The sequence below is a fragment of the Opisthorchis viverrini genome (genome assembly GCF_000715545.1).
Source record: "Opisthorchis viverrini unplaced genomic scaffold opera_v5_129, whole genome shotgun sequence".
NCBI classification, from domain to species: domain Eukaryota; kingdom Metazoa; phylum Platyhelminthes; class Trematoda; order Opisthorchiida; family Opisthorchiidae; genus Opisthorchis; species Opisthorchis viverrini.
This window is the reverse complement of record NW_008751783.1, coordinates 881,085-898,502: the sequence shown is the minus strand read 5'-3', so window position 1 is coordinate 898,502 and position 17,418 is coordinate 881,085. Positions and strand designations below refer to the sequence as shown.

General features: G+C 42.0%; 1 protein-coding gene across 1 annotated transcript in view; it reads right to left on the bottom strand.

Moving 5' to 3' along the window:
* Nucleotides 1–3,613: 3,613 nt before the first annotated feature.
* The window catches only part of T265_06255 (hypothetical protein), a gene marked incomplete at both ends in the record, with an annotated part of 55,024 nt that continues 41,219 nt past the window's right edge, over nt 3,614–17,418 (bottom strand). The window contains 3 exons of the mRNA XM_009171465.1: nt 3,614–3,691; nt 8,214–8,267; nt 10,547–10,731. Of these exons, the coding sequence (XP_009169729.1) occupies nt 3,614–3,691; nt 8,214–8,267; nt 10,547–10,731 (317 nt within the window). The remainder of the gene's footprint in view (nt 3,692–8,213; nt 8,268–10,546; nt 10,732–17,418) is intronic.

Here is a 17,418-nt window from a genome sequence, read left to right as displayed (position 1 = left end):
TGTCCTGGTGGAATTATTCTGATGAGTCCGCAATAAAGGGGTCAAGCACTGGACTCGACTTTCGTCCTTATCGGTGCTCAGCACTGCATATATTTGGTCATGATAAGATTTGATCTCGAGACATAGGGCATGCAAGGCGAGCATGTTACCACTGCTTGGCGGATCGGTCGCTCAAGAAGGTCAACTAAGTGGCCGTTCAAGATATCGGGATAATCAATCACATCGCTCAGCCATGGGCGCATTCGCCTGTGACGGGAGTGCCCTCGGTTCACCTGTCTGATATCTGGAGTTAAAATCTTGGTGCGGCCAAATTTATACACTGCTGATAAGCTCTACTACTGTTCCACTGTTCCACTATTCCACTACTCCACCAGTCCACTTGTTGAGTTCCAGATAGGGGGCACTGAGTCACGTGTAGGTTTGAAAATCCCGACTAAAAAATGGAACAGGTGAGTTTGAAATTCCCCGGTACTATTTACACACAAGCAAACACAATTATGCAACCCGTTGTTCCTGTCGCGGCGTCAATATTCGAGTCATTCTGTCGCTGATCGGCGCAATGCAGCATCGTGGTTCGTACTCAACAAAACAGCGAGCGAAATGTTGGCTTAGTGTTGTGGTTCGCGGTCGTCCCTTCCATGACCAGTCTCGTGACTAGGTTTGGCGATGCAATCACGCGGACCTCATGATAGAGCGTCAGAGCTATCCCAGAAGACGGAGTACAGCGCGGTTAAGCGGGTGCTGCGCCCCACACACACGCCAGTCAACCATTGTCGAACGCGATGGCTTTTGGTACAGGATTACATTCCCCACTAAGTGACCGATCCTTAGACACACATGGTCTCATCTGCAAAATCTTTGTGAGTGGAATAAATCATTTTACGCCAAATGGTGCATTTTGTTGCGCATATATGTAGACTAAAGATCACTCTTATATACCTTCATTTTATTGCGATTTGTATTTTACCAATCTCCCTTCCAAATTTTTGGTGCTCATTCGACTTTGAACTTGCTGTGCTGTGGCTTTAAGTTTGAAGATCCGCTTGCTTAAGCAAATCATCCTGAACAAGTCACTATAAATAGACATTCTTCACTACAATGTGTTAACCATAAGAAACTGGCAGCTTTCGAGAACCAAATTCCATTGTGAGAATACTGTGCCGTTACTTCATGTGTAACCCATAAATGAGACGTGAATTATCAAAATATGAAATCGCAACTCTCAGGCAGGTGCAACGTCTACGGTGACAGAAGTCCTAGGGTAAAGTAAAGAGCTGATGAACTGACTTGCATGGCTGCTTCAACTTCCGTTGATTTCTCTAACAATTTGCTCGTGAAGGTCCTCATCTGAGGTACAGTCACTCGCTGAGATATAAGCAAAGCCTGTTTTTGTGGAATTATCAGTTTCAGCTCGACAAGATTCAGTTTTAAATCTCCATCACGACCAGCGACGTTATTACAAATCAGAAACGTTACTTGCTTACGAGTTTTCGTTGTTGTGCGCACCTAAAATGAATCTTAGTTTTGTGCCTCATCTGTGTCGTATTGATAAAGGGATCACATCACCTTATGCTTTAGAGGACTGATTGAAATGTATCGTTCTTGGAAAACAATAGCCACTTTAACATGCCCTCTGGTTTTATCCTGAATTAAAGATGACCAATGAAACCTAAACAGTTTCATAACTAAAGAAATGGGGGGGGGTTTGGAAATGAAATAATAACTAAGAAATGGGGGGGGGGTTTGGAAATGAAAACCCCAATCGATTTTGGAAACAGCTATTAACATATGTGTGAATACACTGAGAATTCACCAACCGTTTTGTTTGAGGCTGGTAAGCTAGACGCAACCCAGGTGGGTTCAAGCGTATTCCTGGGCTGCGGATCGCCTACACAGATGAGATCAAAAGATAAACCACTTTTAGTATATAACTCCATGTTTGGCGAAGAGTATGAAATTATTTGTGAGCCACCTATCCTTTTACCGAGCAAGTGGAAGGCTAAACTATCTGGCGGCATTCATTCCCCAATAATTTCACTGCATTTATCATAGCATTTCGAGAATGACACCCGAACCTCTATCTCGCGATATTCATAAACAGTTTAAGCTAAGCCTAACTGTTGTCACTCATTTAATGTCATTTAATGTCATTTAATGTCGCATTTAATGTCGCTCGGTGAGTGCAAATTAGGTGATGGCGGAATCTAAAGGTGATTCAGAACTGTGTGAAAAACGGCATGGTTGAATACGTGTACTTGGTTACTAGCCAATATTTGCGCAACGCATGCGCAAACACAATCTCAAATAAGAGCTTGATAGGAACGGGACACAAGGGCAGTTCTTTATCTTCTTGGATTGGCGTTTTTCCCTGCACACAAAGAATCTCACCTAAGCCTCAAAACTCGAGGCGATAACAATCTTATCCTGCCTGAATGTCAATAGTTATGGTTCAAAAGTTGGATATATTTCATCTGTCACCGAACTTTCAAACTCCGACTTTCAAGCCCTCAATTAATAATTCAAAATCCAGTTCTTTTCAATTACTAGGGTGTTACAAATCAATGCTCGTGTTCCGCTTGTTTTTTCCATTTCATTTCAGGTACACGCAGTCCAGCTGCTGAGGGAATAGTTTGACGTCAAAAAAATCATCCTCCGTTAGCTGATTCGCAAAAGATGCGATTCCGAAACGCATCAGAATTGCTCATTAGTTATTAATCTCTAAAAAACTTCGGAAAACGTTCTTCAGCCCGTAGCAGGAGTGAAAACGAAGTCCTCTCGTTCGGTCCCGAAAAGGCCCCTTTCCAACATATGTTTTGTTCAAATCAGACGTACAAATGTATATTGTGAACGATATATATTGAATGGGTTCGGTCTTTTGTGTATCGACAAAATCAGCTTAGTTGAAGCTATGTTCTTGTTTCGCTTAAATACTTTCAATCAATTCACTAAATGGAATGTAAAACGTCTCCTTGTAATGATGCAAAGTTGAGGGTGTCAAAGCATTGGACGAAAGTTAAACTGTCTTCCTGACTCAGGGGAAACTACTCGCAAGGATTCTGAAAACTGTTCGACAGACCACGACAGGTTTCGCCCTTCTTCGGGCTAATCAATTAAGTGCAGTATATTCTCGAATACTGTACCAACAGAAACATTTGTGCAGCCTTTATTCAGCATATTCAGTTGAAGAATATCTCAAAGGAGAGATCCACTTGAGTCTAGCGCAAAAACCAATGTGATCTTCAAATGAGTGTATTTTTCTTCTTGATTATCTTTATTTCTCCAGTACTCCGTGAGAGAATCCGAGGCTCCCATCAAATGCATCCCCATTTCACCATGAAACCGATTGGAGCATAACCTCATTGTTTATGTATCCTTTAGTCCGGTTGAGATCTCGTATTGATGGAGTCTATATAGATTCGTACATGGTAAGCTTATCTTGCATAAGCACCTTTTATCTCAAGACGATGAAACAACCCAACGATCAGGATACCTTCAAGGCTCATACTGCATTCGGATTTGTGGAGAAATATTATGATTTTCACGCACTTGTATAGGTCCCAGTATCATAATGTTGACATTGACAAAGGCCTTGATGGTTTTCCAAGTTTTGCTTTCAACTAAAGCGATCCAGTTTCTCCCTCGGTGAAACTCGGAATCTCCGTGTTACTGCGCCCAACGCTACTTTTGTCGCCTAAAAAGTACAAAAAGAAAAATAGATAGCCCGTCTCATGCTTGACGAACCTATTAGCCGGCTTAGGTGTGTACAGAAGTATACCCACAAGTGCTCCTCAGCGGTAGTATTTTTTATCCATGTTTTAGCATTCATGCATTTCGGCACCTCATAATGTGAACCATTTGAAAACTGAGGATGCAAATCACCTGTGGTTTGAAAGCTTTCAGAGAATGAAAACACCCCGTGCTCATTAAGAGTGACGTAGCAGATGTATTAAAACATTTTCTAGATGCAGCACATTACTCACAAACCTGCTGAAAATAACCTAGCTACCCACGAAGCGTTGCGCTCTTGTTAGGGTTCATAAAGTAGGCGCAGTCCCAGTCTTCCATCAAACTCGTTCGTCATAAACGAGAAATTAGAACGGGCTCGTTGTGGTCTCCCGTCAGAATCAAATTCGTACGCAAATGATAGTATCCGGCGAATTCCCTACAATGTTAGTCCAAGTATAACAGATGGCCAACGAGACATTAGGGACTGCACCCACCTGATGAGCCTCAAGAAGGCCGAAACCGGCAGTGAAATGTTTTTTGCGACCTTGTGAGTAGTGTGTTACATCTAGACAATGTATTGTCATATCTCGAAAACTGGACCATCTGAAACGTCAGACGACCTGGTGCATCGAGGTCAGTGGAAGAAAAAAACATAGTGAATGGGGAATTCAGTCGGATTTATTTGAGTCTGCTGTCAAAACTGAATTAGCGTGCAACTGAGTGTTTGATAAGTAGCTGAATATTGTTATTTTGGATGCCTTCACCGGCGGTTGGTCAGCCAAGAATTGATCTTTTTCGGAACTTAGTAATTGGCTCTCAAATCTTTCATCATCAGTCGGAGTGGCCCCATCATTGTGCGGTTGGTTCGGTGTGTTCCTCCTTACAGAAGCCACTCAAAGGACCAATCGAATGTAGGAACACAGACAACGACGTAACTTAGTTCGAAAAAAAACCAGCGGAATCTCGAGGAAGGTACAGTCCAGACAGACTTCGGCAGTGTAAACTCAAACAAGAACGGAGCCATTCCTCAACAAACCTCGCATTTATGAAATCACGTTGACTGGTGGTGAAACGTTTGCTACCAAACGCGGCAGACAGACCAACGGCCACTTTCTCAACAGCAAAACGTTAACTCTGCCAAGAGGCTTTAGCAAATTAGTTTGATTTTTCCATCTTTGATTTAGAAATTGTTTTTTGAGAAGTTTGCCTGCCACCACTTGTGAAGTGGGTGACAGGTATTTGGGTGTTCCTCATGGTCGCCACTTGCGAAGTTATATTGCTATTCTAATTTATGGTTTCTTTTAATGAAAAAATGTGTACGACATTGTCCATGGGCTCTGCTGCACAGAAAATCCAAATGGTCCTTCATGCAATCATCCTTCCCTGACAAGTTTCGAGGCTGACTGGTACTGGCCCAAGTTAAGTAACATTGGTCCGTAATGAATACGGCATACGACAAACAAAAACGGTCAACACTGAGAACATCGTGCCTAAAAAGATTTCTGTTCCATGTCGCCCCTTTTTATTATTTCTCAGAAATATTTAATCTTCAGCGGAACGTTCAGTTAACTCTCAGAAACGTGGTTTGCCAAGACATGAGACTGCACTGCCACATTACATGGTGCGAAAGGATCATGCAAGCTGTTGTACTGCATCCAGCTGGTTGCCATTTGTTCTACGGATTTAAAGAAATAACCGAGCAGTGACTTCCAGCGGTCAAGTCAGAAAACTGCTTCTATCTACACCTTTACACATCAACAGAACTACTTTAAAACAGTTTTGAATGTGTGTGTAAATATAAAGAACACAATTGAGGAAAGCAGTTAATACAATACACGTTTACTACCATAGGAAAAGGAATTAGCTTCCAGTTCAACCTACCAGACCCTTGGACAAAAACGAAAAAAACTGAATTTTTGATTTGCCTTAATTTAGCTAGGTGCTTGCGTACTTATAGTACATATTATTAAAATGTTTTATGGGGCGAGATGGCTCATTGTTTAGAGCGCGAATTTACTGACCGGAAGGTCCGACCCGACCTTTGCCTCTCTACTTCCCCTGTCTAGGCTTGGGCAACCTGGCAGTATCCCAGCCCTCGTGCTTCCTTCGGGTGACATGGCAGTTAGGCACCAAAGGGGTGCCTACAGCTGAGCAATGTTTTGATAATATTTAGTGAACTCGAATGCCGACGGAAAGAAGATCCCGGATGATAGAAAAAGCAGAAATTCGCCCACGGATTCTACTTTCAAATAGAGGAAATAGTCTATGGTTGGTCTATCCTACAATTCATAATTCGATGAGCGGACTTCATTCAGAGAACTACACACAAATACGCATTGAGTTTGACACGCTTTTAGTGAGGGTTTTTTTAAGGAAACTTTGCTGACGTGATGAAAGATGGTTTTGTCACAACTGTAGCAAACACACCGTAGTCTAAAAATTAACGGCAGAGTATCCTACGACAATTTCGTTGTTACAATCAGGAAGGCTTCATTTTTCAGCAGTGGGGGTCACTACGATTGATGATGCAGGATTTTCCGACTTTCTTAATGGCCCCACTCATTTAAGGGATGATTTGCGAAACCGTCCTCCGTGAACAAGTAATCAACACACTATCTCGCGACAATTTAAATGAATCACAACAATATTTAATGTTTCAACCTACGTAAAGAATGTACTGCCCGAATGCACAGCTAGTAAAATGGGCCCTTGATAATCGCGACTCCACTTATGGATTGGCAGTTGAGGTTACCAACGTTGTCAGATTGGTCGTGGAAAATGCAGATAACTGAGAAAAAGATTAAGTAACCCTAATTTATGGTGATGACATTTACTTCCTTCTCACTTCCGTCATAATGCATCATAATCGATTATTTATGACTGGTCTATGGGTGTCCGGCGTTTCTCACATCCACATCTGATGACTTCCTCATATATTCACCACAATATACAAAATTCCACCAGGAAAATTCATTAGGTACAATACTGCAGTTTACAATATGCTACCTTTATTCACACACTGAAATACTACTGAAATATATAGGCAGATAAAAATCAGAGAGCACTCTATCAAAGATTGATCAGCGAAGAGGACAAGAAATGATAAACGGGGGTTGAAAAATACTTTGGCCACTGAACTTCATCATCATGGTGAGTTAACCTCAGCCTGTAAATGTATAAACGAATCTGTTGACCAACACTATGGCTACCATTGTGTTAATAAAAGTTTGTCAAGTTGTTTTCACTTATTCCCCTGATAGCAGTGCGTTAGACTGCCTAATGGCGATAAGTGCCAATACGTGGCACTTGTTAGTAATTTCGGAACCTGATGGAGCATACCGATGTTAGCCGGATGAGAACATTAATGAACGGATTCACAGGCACGCAAACGTGCTCAACACAGCGTGTGTTGATGGACGTTTATCACGTTCACATTGTGTAAATAATTTATGCAAACTAGACTTGTGTTTGTCAACAAAAGTTACTAGTGATTTCCCAAAAGTTTCATGGCACTTGCGCAAATGGTTGTTTGGTAAACATGCGGTAAGTGGTACGTACGTTATCACCTAAAACAGAAAATCAAAAGTATTTTGTATTCCTGTGACATGTGAATGGGGAAACGCACACTGTTTATGAACGACAGAAGCCGTACATATTCACCATGCGTCCCACTGTGTTTAGTAGAATCATTTTCCGTTTAATCCAGTGGGATGACGCAAGTTAAATCGTTGTCGCCTTTAAATAATACAGAGTTAAGAAGCGGTACGTAATAATACAGGAAATCCTTTCAAATAAACGATCACGTGTTTTGGGGATGGTTACACAGTGGGTCAGGATGCATAACAAGCACTATTGTGAATTCTGCACACAAGATGACATTCGATGAAAAACCGTCTATATTTCTGTATTTTAAAGCTCAGCTTTCGTTGTACTTTCAAGAGATTCGATTTCACAATTGGTTAGAATAAGGTTAGAATCTCACTTGGGTTGGACTTAGTAACTACGGATGACATTTAATATCTATTTCTCCTATGTGATGACCGACAACTGTGCTTGTATCGCAATGACTTCCGGACTAAACAAAATCTCATTTCTGCATGCTGCTATCCAACAATCTACTAACCACGATCCCAAATTTATCACACGCCGCTGATCATGATGGCGTGAATCACACTGTCAGTCCTTTTGGAAGATTTGTGTGGATTCCAACCGCGCAAGCACCAGGAAGCTCGGTTAGGAGCTAAGAGTTGTGAAGCTCTATAACTGGAAAAGATTTGTACAAATCGTTTTCTGAACTCTCCTCAACTCACTGCTTTTCGCTATCAAATGGTGCTAGGACCAGATCGTTAAATGTTTTCCGCAGGTTTCACTTGCACTATGATACAACCGGCGTAGCTCGGGGACTGGGCAAGGCGGATGACAGTTTCCCTCAGAGTTAGAATAAGTGCTCCAGCCGTTCTCATATATATTTCACAAGGACGACTGACGTCAAGGAACAATCGTTGCGCGCGCCGATCACGAGATATGGTAAACTTTAAAGGCTAAAAAAACAGGAGAAAGCAAAGAATTCCGGAAAACATGCGAGGTTATTTTGACCATTTTTTGTGACCGGTCCCAAAACTAGCCTGTGGGTGAAACGTCCAGGAATCACAATGGTAAAGATCTATGGATGCGGCACTTTAAAGATGGATTCTCGTTGCCATCCACTGAAATCCAGTCTGATTCTTGAACTGTACCAGAACCCTAGGGGTGTTTCTGGAGCTTCAGAACACTACGACTTCACCTGCTTCGGATAATCTCTTACCCGGAATGTCCAAAAACTGGGTTGAGTCTCTAAGTCTGCGTTTGTATGTTTTAGTTGCTTCTGTTTTGCAGTAGACTGTCCGAAAAACTTAGAGTGGGGCCGCAAATGTTCTTGTCCGCATAAAAAGGATGATCAGACTGAATTAATTTTTAATGAGATTCTTGGCGTCAGTTGTCCTTGCTCGCCCAGTAATGGTCAGCAAAACATTAACTCGAGAACAGCAAGCAGGATTTTAGCCTGGAAGAGATTGCATTTAATACATCTCCTTTGAATTCTGCCAAGTGCTAGAATAGCGCCATACACACAGGTGACCCATACTTCCAGTACCTTTGAATTACCAGGCTGGTCTCATCAACATGCCTGCTGAGCGGAAATCGTCTCGGATGTTTGTGAATATAATAAGCTTTTTGCATTTCCCGACTTCTCAGCCTGCGAAAGCATTCGTGGGGCTCTCCAAAATTGTTCAGGCGAAAACCCAACACTCCTATCTGATCCTTTTTCACCCCGTCTCTCTCCATTCATTCCCTTAATCGACCTGATAATTAGACCACTGTTAGACGGTCCTTATAGCTTCCTGCACGTATAGCTGACGAGAACCCAGCTGACATGGAATATGCAAAAGATTATGTTTTCTTCTTCGAAGAGGAAACCAAGGCATATTCATTCTAGGTGAATTGAATAAAGGGATTCCTTCTTCTGACTTAATTTTGCTCCCAACAAAGTTCAAGTTCGTTATCCTAGACGTGAAGTTCTTGAGCAAGACACAATTCAAGGAGGTTGTGCAGTCATTCAGGTATTTATGAAGGTGATAGATGCGGTCAACAAATGAAGGCTTGATACTGTGCCTAATAAGTTGCAAGTCCTATGGCAACAAAGTGGCTTAGCTGTGAACCTCGATGGCCCTATATACCAGGCTACACAACAGACTCTTTTGTCGTACTGTTTTGATACAGGGTTTTTGCAAGCACTCGATCTGGGACGTCTTCAGGTCATCGACGACCGTTACCTTAGGACCGTTGTAAAGGCTGTGGCCAAGATGATAACTAGACCGGTTTTTGACTTTGCCGCAAGGAATTCAGTAGAAGAATGTGTCCAGCCTCAGAGTTTGCGGTGTTTTTACAGCTATTGCACAAGACTAATCATCGCCTGCAGAAAAGTTCGCTGCTCTGCTAGTCAACTTTAAAGTGGTGGTCAACTTTTGACCTGGAAGACGAGTGTGAAAGAGGCTACTGCTGCTTACTGTAGATGCGGCCCGCCTCACAAGTTTAGGTAACGGTGAACTTCCCTATGAATAGCTGCAGACGCTGCGGGATCCGAATGTCACTCGATGTGACTGGTGATCACGTCTTCAATTTCTAGTAATATGCGCTGAATAGGTATTCAGAGGCGCAGGTACCACAGGATTATTGTAGTAAGCAAGCATCAGATCACTCCCTTGTTTCCCCTCAGGTTTTTCCAAAATAAGGCTTTCAAATCATCCGCTTTGAACAGTGATGTTCTACTGTTATTGGCGACGGCGGTGGTGATGATGATGATGATAACGATGATAACAATGATATCGCCTTCTCAGTTGCAAGCGAAAAATGCATGCTATCTTCATGTCCTCCCACCTATCGGAAACTTCAAAAAGTCTCTCTTTTATACCAACAAAGTGTGAAGCGGAATTGTCACCGGTGCATCAAGGTGATTCGACTGCCGCAAAATGACGAGAAGTTCATCCAGGAAGTGAAGTGCAGCAGAGACAGCGAACATGAAAATCCCGTGGTGATGAGATGATGATAACGATGATAACAATGATATCGCCTTCTCAGTTGCAAGCGAAAAATGCATGCTATCTTCATGTCCTCCCACCTATCGGAAACTTCAAAAAGTCTCTCTTTTATACCAACAAAGTGTGAAGCGGAATTGTCACCGGTGCATCAAGGTGATTCGACTGCCGCAAAATGACGAGAAGTTCATCCAGGAAGTGAAGTGCAGCAGAGACAGCGAACATGAAAATCCCAACATAACTCTTACGGTATGATCACACGTTCCGCCTAGTTTGTCAAGAGGAAATTTCACCGGTGAAATCCGAAACTTCAAAGTTGTTTGCCTCAACCGTACAACATTAATCTTCTCATTGTCAACGGCTGAAACGTAGGCGTTAGTTGTGAGCAACTTCTGGTTCTGGAATTGCCTGTTGGTCGTGCATCCGATATACGCTAGCGAACAAAAATAAAAAAATTGGATTAAAAGGTTACATGGGATCGGCGTTGCCCCACTTGCAAAAACTTTCTAAAGCTGATCTATCTATCGAGAATACTGAGCTCCTAATGTTCATACGAGACAACACAAGAGGATAAAGTAATTCAAAGAATCGTGGGATCAACAAATCGCATTTGTCCAGCTTACTAGTAAGTGTAACTCTCACCTCTAGAATGTGGATAAAATCAACCTCTTTATTCCTTTGAACGCGGCTGACTTCAGCTGGTTCCGATTTTGAAACGTTTCAGTACCGAAGTGAAGCTTAGCAATACGCAGTTCAGGTGAAGATGAGTGCACCAATCCACCTTACGGCCCAAGGCCCCTCAACGCTTAAACCTGATTTCATGAACTGTAAGAAAACATTCGGTTACCAAGACATTAGGGCATGATGAGTTGTATTGAAAAGCCCCGGATTCCAACAGGTTCCCTCAGGTTTGTTCTACTCGTATGGGAGCCTTCTCAGTCACAGCCTCGTGGACATTACTATTAGGGCTAAAGAATAAGATAACAAAATTCCTTAAAAGGACCGAAGAATGTTGTCAATCATCGTTGTGAAGTGGTGTTTTTTTAGGAATCAGAAAATACGAATGTTCTTTGATGTGATGATCAAATTCTGCTTAGCCATGGCGAGGCAGGATGTTCAAAAGTCTTTACCACTACTGGCTACCGTAGATTCTTGTTCCCCATACTGTCAGTTGGGCTTTTTAACTAGGCTTTCTGATCACATGGGGTCTCCTATAACTTGTGTTTAAAATGGTAACCTATGGAAGGCATCATGGACGGTGAGTTCAACTATGGCTAGCCCAATGCTCTCATTTGAACACCAAGGTGGTTGTACCAGGAGTCTCAACTGAATCCCAGTGGAACATCCCGTTTCTGGTATTCTTCAACTGCATCTGATACTCAAAGGCAGCCTCATGCTTCGAATAAGACGGTACGCAAAACATCACGATATGGTTTCAAGGAGAGAACTACTCGAAATTTCGTTGAAAACTATAGGTAATCAAATGAGAGTATTTGGCGAATTTCATACTGTTAGGGTCTAACTGGAATAAAAGGTTGACAGAACCTCGGGCAGTGCGCCAGCCTGATGAGCCCTAGGATTGAAGAAACCTCCCGGGGGCTACGGATATTCAGTAACTTCGTACTGCAATATTGTTAGCCCACTTTTTTCTAATCAACGTTGCAAGCAATTGCATCTTTATTGGAGTGCCTCACTCCATGGAAGCTCAGCAAGTAATCCGGCTGTCCAGCCCAGATGGGTCACGTCCTGAGAATTTTGGCGATTCTCACCCTAAGATTTGAGAGGAAAATCATTAGGTCTAGTCAAAAAAATCTAATGTTTAGTTACTGACGACTGACAGCTTGGGGATTAACACTTCGAAATGCGAATGAAGCCACTGAACTCTGTACCTACTACATCTTGACAACACTTTCGCAAATTGTGTTCTTCTCATTTAGCGCATACTTGAGTTGCACTGGTAAACGTAGGGTGAATGATTCTGCCCTCAAAGGCTAATGATATCACTAATTCTTTCTAGAAAAAGATTACAGTAAATTCTGCTTAGTCTCGCCGCGGCACACAAAAAGAAATCTCACGGAGAGAGAGGAAAAGTGGAATATGAATACGTATGGCACACTTCCTTAAATGGATATTTTTATTTACAGGTCATTTGGTTTCCGTCATTCCTGGAATTAGCGACTTCTTCCCAGAAGAAGCCACGTCTTAGGAGGAATTTTTGTTGGAGGGATTGATTACTCGAGTATTCGCCTGGAGGTATTTGGTACATCCGCACTGAGCTTCGTGGTTAACTGAAAACTCGTGATTAGAATTTGAGATTGTTGCCACAAATTACCTGTCAGAAAAAGTCCCATGTGGTCTGTCATTAAAATATATGAATATCCTGGCGCGAAGAATCTAAATCATTACGGAAAAATCGAAAACAAAAGTCGCACTCTTGGCTACTGTTCTTGAGTTTATAAGACCATATCTTCGCTGATAAAAATATAGCTATTTGAGAAAACTTCGCCTATAAGGTCAAGATGAATAGCCAGGCAAAACACCGGGGAATTTCGCTCTTTTTCACCGGGCGTAAATAGTGGGGTGCAAACCTTCCGTAGCTACCCGGGATAACGCACTGATGACGTATAACGAAATGCTTGCAATTCAATTGCCAAGCTTGGCGAACAGATCAACAGACGATAGGTGACGAATTCTACATACTGTATTTTGATATACTTTTTCTGATTTACCCTCTTACTGCAGATTACTCTGAATTTCACTCCCATGCTAATAAGTCGACCAGTTGGGTCGATCACCGTTTTATATCTTGACTCCATGTGACCTGAGTTAGCCGACTGTCCATATCAATAATCTGCCTTTAAGTGTCATAAAGTATGTGACATTTACTTTACAACTTCCACTATATACAAAACCAATGCATCCATTTTTTAAAAACACCTTTTCTGCGACGTCGGAGACAACCGAAATGGTTCCCCTCATTTTTCAACTTTGTTAATCACATCAAGCATAAGTCTGGATCCCACAAGTCTACCCTCTTTTTCTATCACACGACATCGTCAAATAAATTAGAATCTTTTTGGGCAGCGACTTTGTATTCAAAAGCACCTCAACGGTGGTATCTTTCAGACTCATGTGAGAATCCCACCAGAATCTGTGTTCTGTTTCACTCATTTCCTTCCTTCGCACAATATCATACTGTCTCCTGTTTCTTTCTCAATGCCGAGCTTTAATCAGTTTCTGTCCTGCTGGTCTGAGAGCATGCCCATCATGAACTGACTAGGGCACCATAGTACACAGCACACCTCACCTCGATACGTTCAAGATTCGCAAATTGTGCACTTCAATAACTTTCATTCTTTCAGGTGCCCGTCTTTCTCCGAAGCCCCTTACTTCGTGATCGGACATAATATCACTCCCTTCCTACACTTGTCCGTGTTACTTGGTACCACTGTCACCATCATCCTTGCCCGGACCAAGCACGAAAGTACTCGCAACGCGTGCCGGTGTTGTTTTTATAAATGGCTAGTGCACACAACTCTGCAACAGTGTCGTCATGTTTGGGTGAGGCTGTCTGATCGTAGCTTTCGCTACTCGACTCCATTCAGAATAAATTCACAGTGTGATTCTCTCAAAATCATTTTAATCAAACAGCAAGAAGCACAGTATTTCGCATTTCCGTACTCGCTCAGTTCAGGGCTTTTTGCAGACCAACATCAGACGACAAATATCGGGACGCTGCTCTGTTTGTACCGTGATTACATAAGCGGACAAATCACGCTTCACGGGTTTCAAGCGTTTGATCAGCATAATGTAACGAACTTTGTGTGGTTGTTGGAAACGATTCCATTTGCAACGGAAGTGCTACCGTATTGTGCCCTAAAATACATCATTCATTTGATTAGGATACTAAGGATTAGTAAGAATCATCCTGGTAATTTATGGAGAATAATTGTAACGCTATTATGCAAATGCCCAGAAACGCTTTAACCGTAAGTTTTGGAGCGATTTGTGGCCCACTGGCCGAAAAATGTGTGGAGTAAATTAATAATCTCGATTTACTCTGCCATTAATCTTTTTTGAAGCTTGACATTCTTCTCATCAGTATATGAATAAGAAGCGGACAGTAAGAACAACGGCTCAAGTCAAGCAACCACACCTTTTAGCGTCAAAATGTCCACCTGTTCAAACTTGAAAATTCAAATGCTTCCAGCGTGCCCAGGTGGAGCTTTGTAAACAGGTTAGCCTCGCATGTCCGATGTCCGGAATTGAAACACAAGTACGGTCAAGGATATGAAGTGATAATAAATTCCAATAGAAGCGAAACTCAAGTGCATTGCTCCTCTGTTTGGTGTCTCCTCACCAGAAAAATTGCACCAGGACAAAAGGGTGACTGTTTAAAAAGAATGATGTGAAGGTGAACTCTACAAACACGGGATTGCCTACAGTCAAGAATAGCCTCTTTCGCTGCATATCAGCGCATGGAGGAAGTCAAGTTGCTTTACAGTAAATCCGCGGTGAGGATGGCAAACAGGGCCTATCTTGAATTGTACAATAATGCTAAATCTACCGTCTGCACGTGTATTATGCGGTAACAAACTAGAGGAAAGTTGCAGATACGCAAGCCTGTTTGAACCGGAATTTCTGAAGTTTGTAATACATAGGACCCGGTCTAGATTGTTATAGTGCACTCATTCTTCCCATGGTGTTGTCTCCTCTTCCGGGTATCACGCTGTCTGACCACGAGTTTGCCTCTCATGATGTTCGGTTGTCTGTTTCCTCAGTGTCATGTAAATCAACCAACAATTTGGCACACACGAAAGTTTCTTTATCAAATACGAAGTCATGTCAACGGTCTTTTGAAGCTAGCTTTTTCGTTTTGTGAGATGACAGCATCACATGCCTATTCTGTTAACATGATTATTTGTAGTAATTTTAGTTGATGGCTGATTTCAGTCAAAACCTGACATTGTGGCCAGCACTGACCGTGATGAGCTGGTTGTATTGACATATAATTTACAGAGTTACCTGATTTGTTCATTACCAAGAAGGGTTAATGAATAAACGTCCAACCAATTGACGTTGATAAGACCAGTGATGTGGGTTAATATTCCACTCGTGGAACAAACTGAGCAATGAGGATAATTTCATTTTGAGCCAGCTAATTCTGCTTTCAAAAAATAACCTACAATCTTGGTGGAACGTCATTTATGGCTGAGTTTGTAATTTGTTCTGAAAAGCATTTTGTTAAATTTACTTGCTTAACCGATCAAGATATAACACTCCAAGTCTGTGGGGTTGGGATGATTCATGAAATCTTAGTGATATTCCTGCACAACGATTCTGCTCCCATTAATAGATTTATAGATTTTTCCGCTGATTTTTCTGAGAAGCAGTAGTTTGAGGGATCCGACGTGGACTGGCAACGAATTCGTTCAAAACAGAAGAGAAGTGATTACAATTTTGACGAGATTACGGTAAACCGCAGGCTAGAACATGAGTTGGCGTCCATTTAATCGTAAGTTACTAAGATACATAAAACCTTTTACCACTTCGAGATGTCTTAACTGAGCCTTCCAATTGAACCGTTCACTGGAATTTAGCTGAGCAAAGAGTATCCAGTCCTGGGGCTATATACATTCCCTAAGCCGTAGAGTCCTCTTTTGAGGCCGAGCGAAACCCAAATAGCATAGCGGGTAAAATCTGGGTTCCTCTTATCGGTCTGAGGTGTGTACCCACAGTGGAGTGTTGTATTCCCGTTCAAAGTTGAAAAGAAAACATGGTCTTATCACAGGTCACCCGTTGCTTATTTTGATACACAGTGATGCTGAAAGCCGGAGTAAAGAACAGATATTTGGATTATTATAGGGGTATATTTTGCGTTATTTTATCGGGCGGAATTCCGGATAACTGAGCGGAAGACTCGTCTGATGGGCATGTAGGGGCGAGTAGGTGAATGAGGAGCTGTATGGGTAGATGATATTTTCCGGTTGATCAGGTCGAGACGAGAGGTTCGATTGAGGCATCACACTATTTGATATATATTCTAACTTATAAGGTAGTGGAACAATGTAGGGTTATATCTGAAAACCATTCCCATAGCTTCTGACTCAAAAGTCTGAAGGACGAAACGGCCATTAGACCCCTATCGGATCTAATGACTCAATGGTCTAACACATTTGGTTGCAGATGGCTGCTCTGTTTCGAGAGTGTAGGGCATACATATCTCACTCCTAGTGTTTTCAGGCACAGCGGACGTGTTTGAAACCGCACTGGACTCTTGATGATTTTGAATCTTATTTAGGCCATTTAAAAATAATTCTCCTATGGTCACGTTCAGTCGTCAGTCAAGGGACCATTTATAGACCTGTCATTCCTTGGAGAAAGGTTATCTAACTACTTTCATAAATATAAACATGCTGATTACCTGATGGAATTCAATTATTGCTGATGGAAGGATGAATTTTTATCCAGGCTCAAGGAAAATGATTTATCCCGGTACGGTGCATCATGGTCCTTTGTCTGACGACTTCTCGGTAACCTATATGGCATTACTGGACCCAAACACTGGGACTATTGCAGCACTGAAAAACCGCGGTGAGAATGTTAGGTTTTGACTCCAAACCAAAGTGCTTGTTGGGACGTTACAATGTACGCTGTGGAAACTCGAATTTTTCATCCGTGTCAAGTTATTTTGAACTGAATTTCGGATGACATCAAAAAGGGTTGATAACAGTCCGAAAAAACAAATTTTTCGCTCCCTCAGACTCAGAATATCTCAATAGCTTTCTGACTTACACTGAGGAATTTTTTATTTGACAGTGCTCCAGCTGTTTCTTTTTAGTGGGAATAATCTACAATTTATATCTCCATGATGTTCTGAAACTGTGACCTTCCGGCTATTAGCTTGAACACATCGTTGTCAGGTTATGAGCAGCAGATCAGCAGTGTGGTTAACTCGTGCTCAAACAATAAAAAGTGTTAATCGTCCTTCAATCAGAGAATTAATATTGTTTGCTCAAGTGTACGTGACTGCTCGTCTGATTATCTCTCGGATGGTAGACTATATTATCGCATGGGATCTTTCCTTGAAGTGTTCTGGTACTATATATATATATATCTA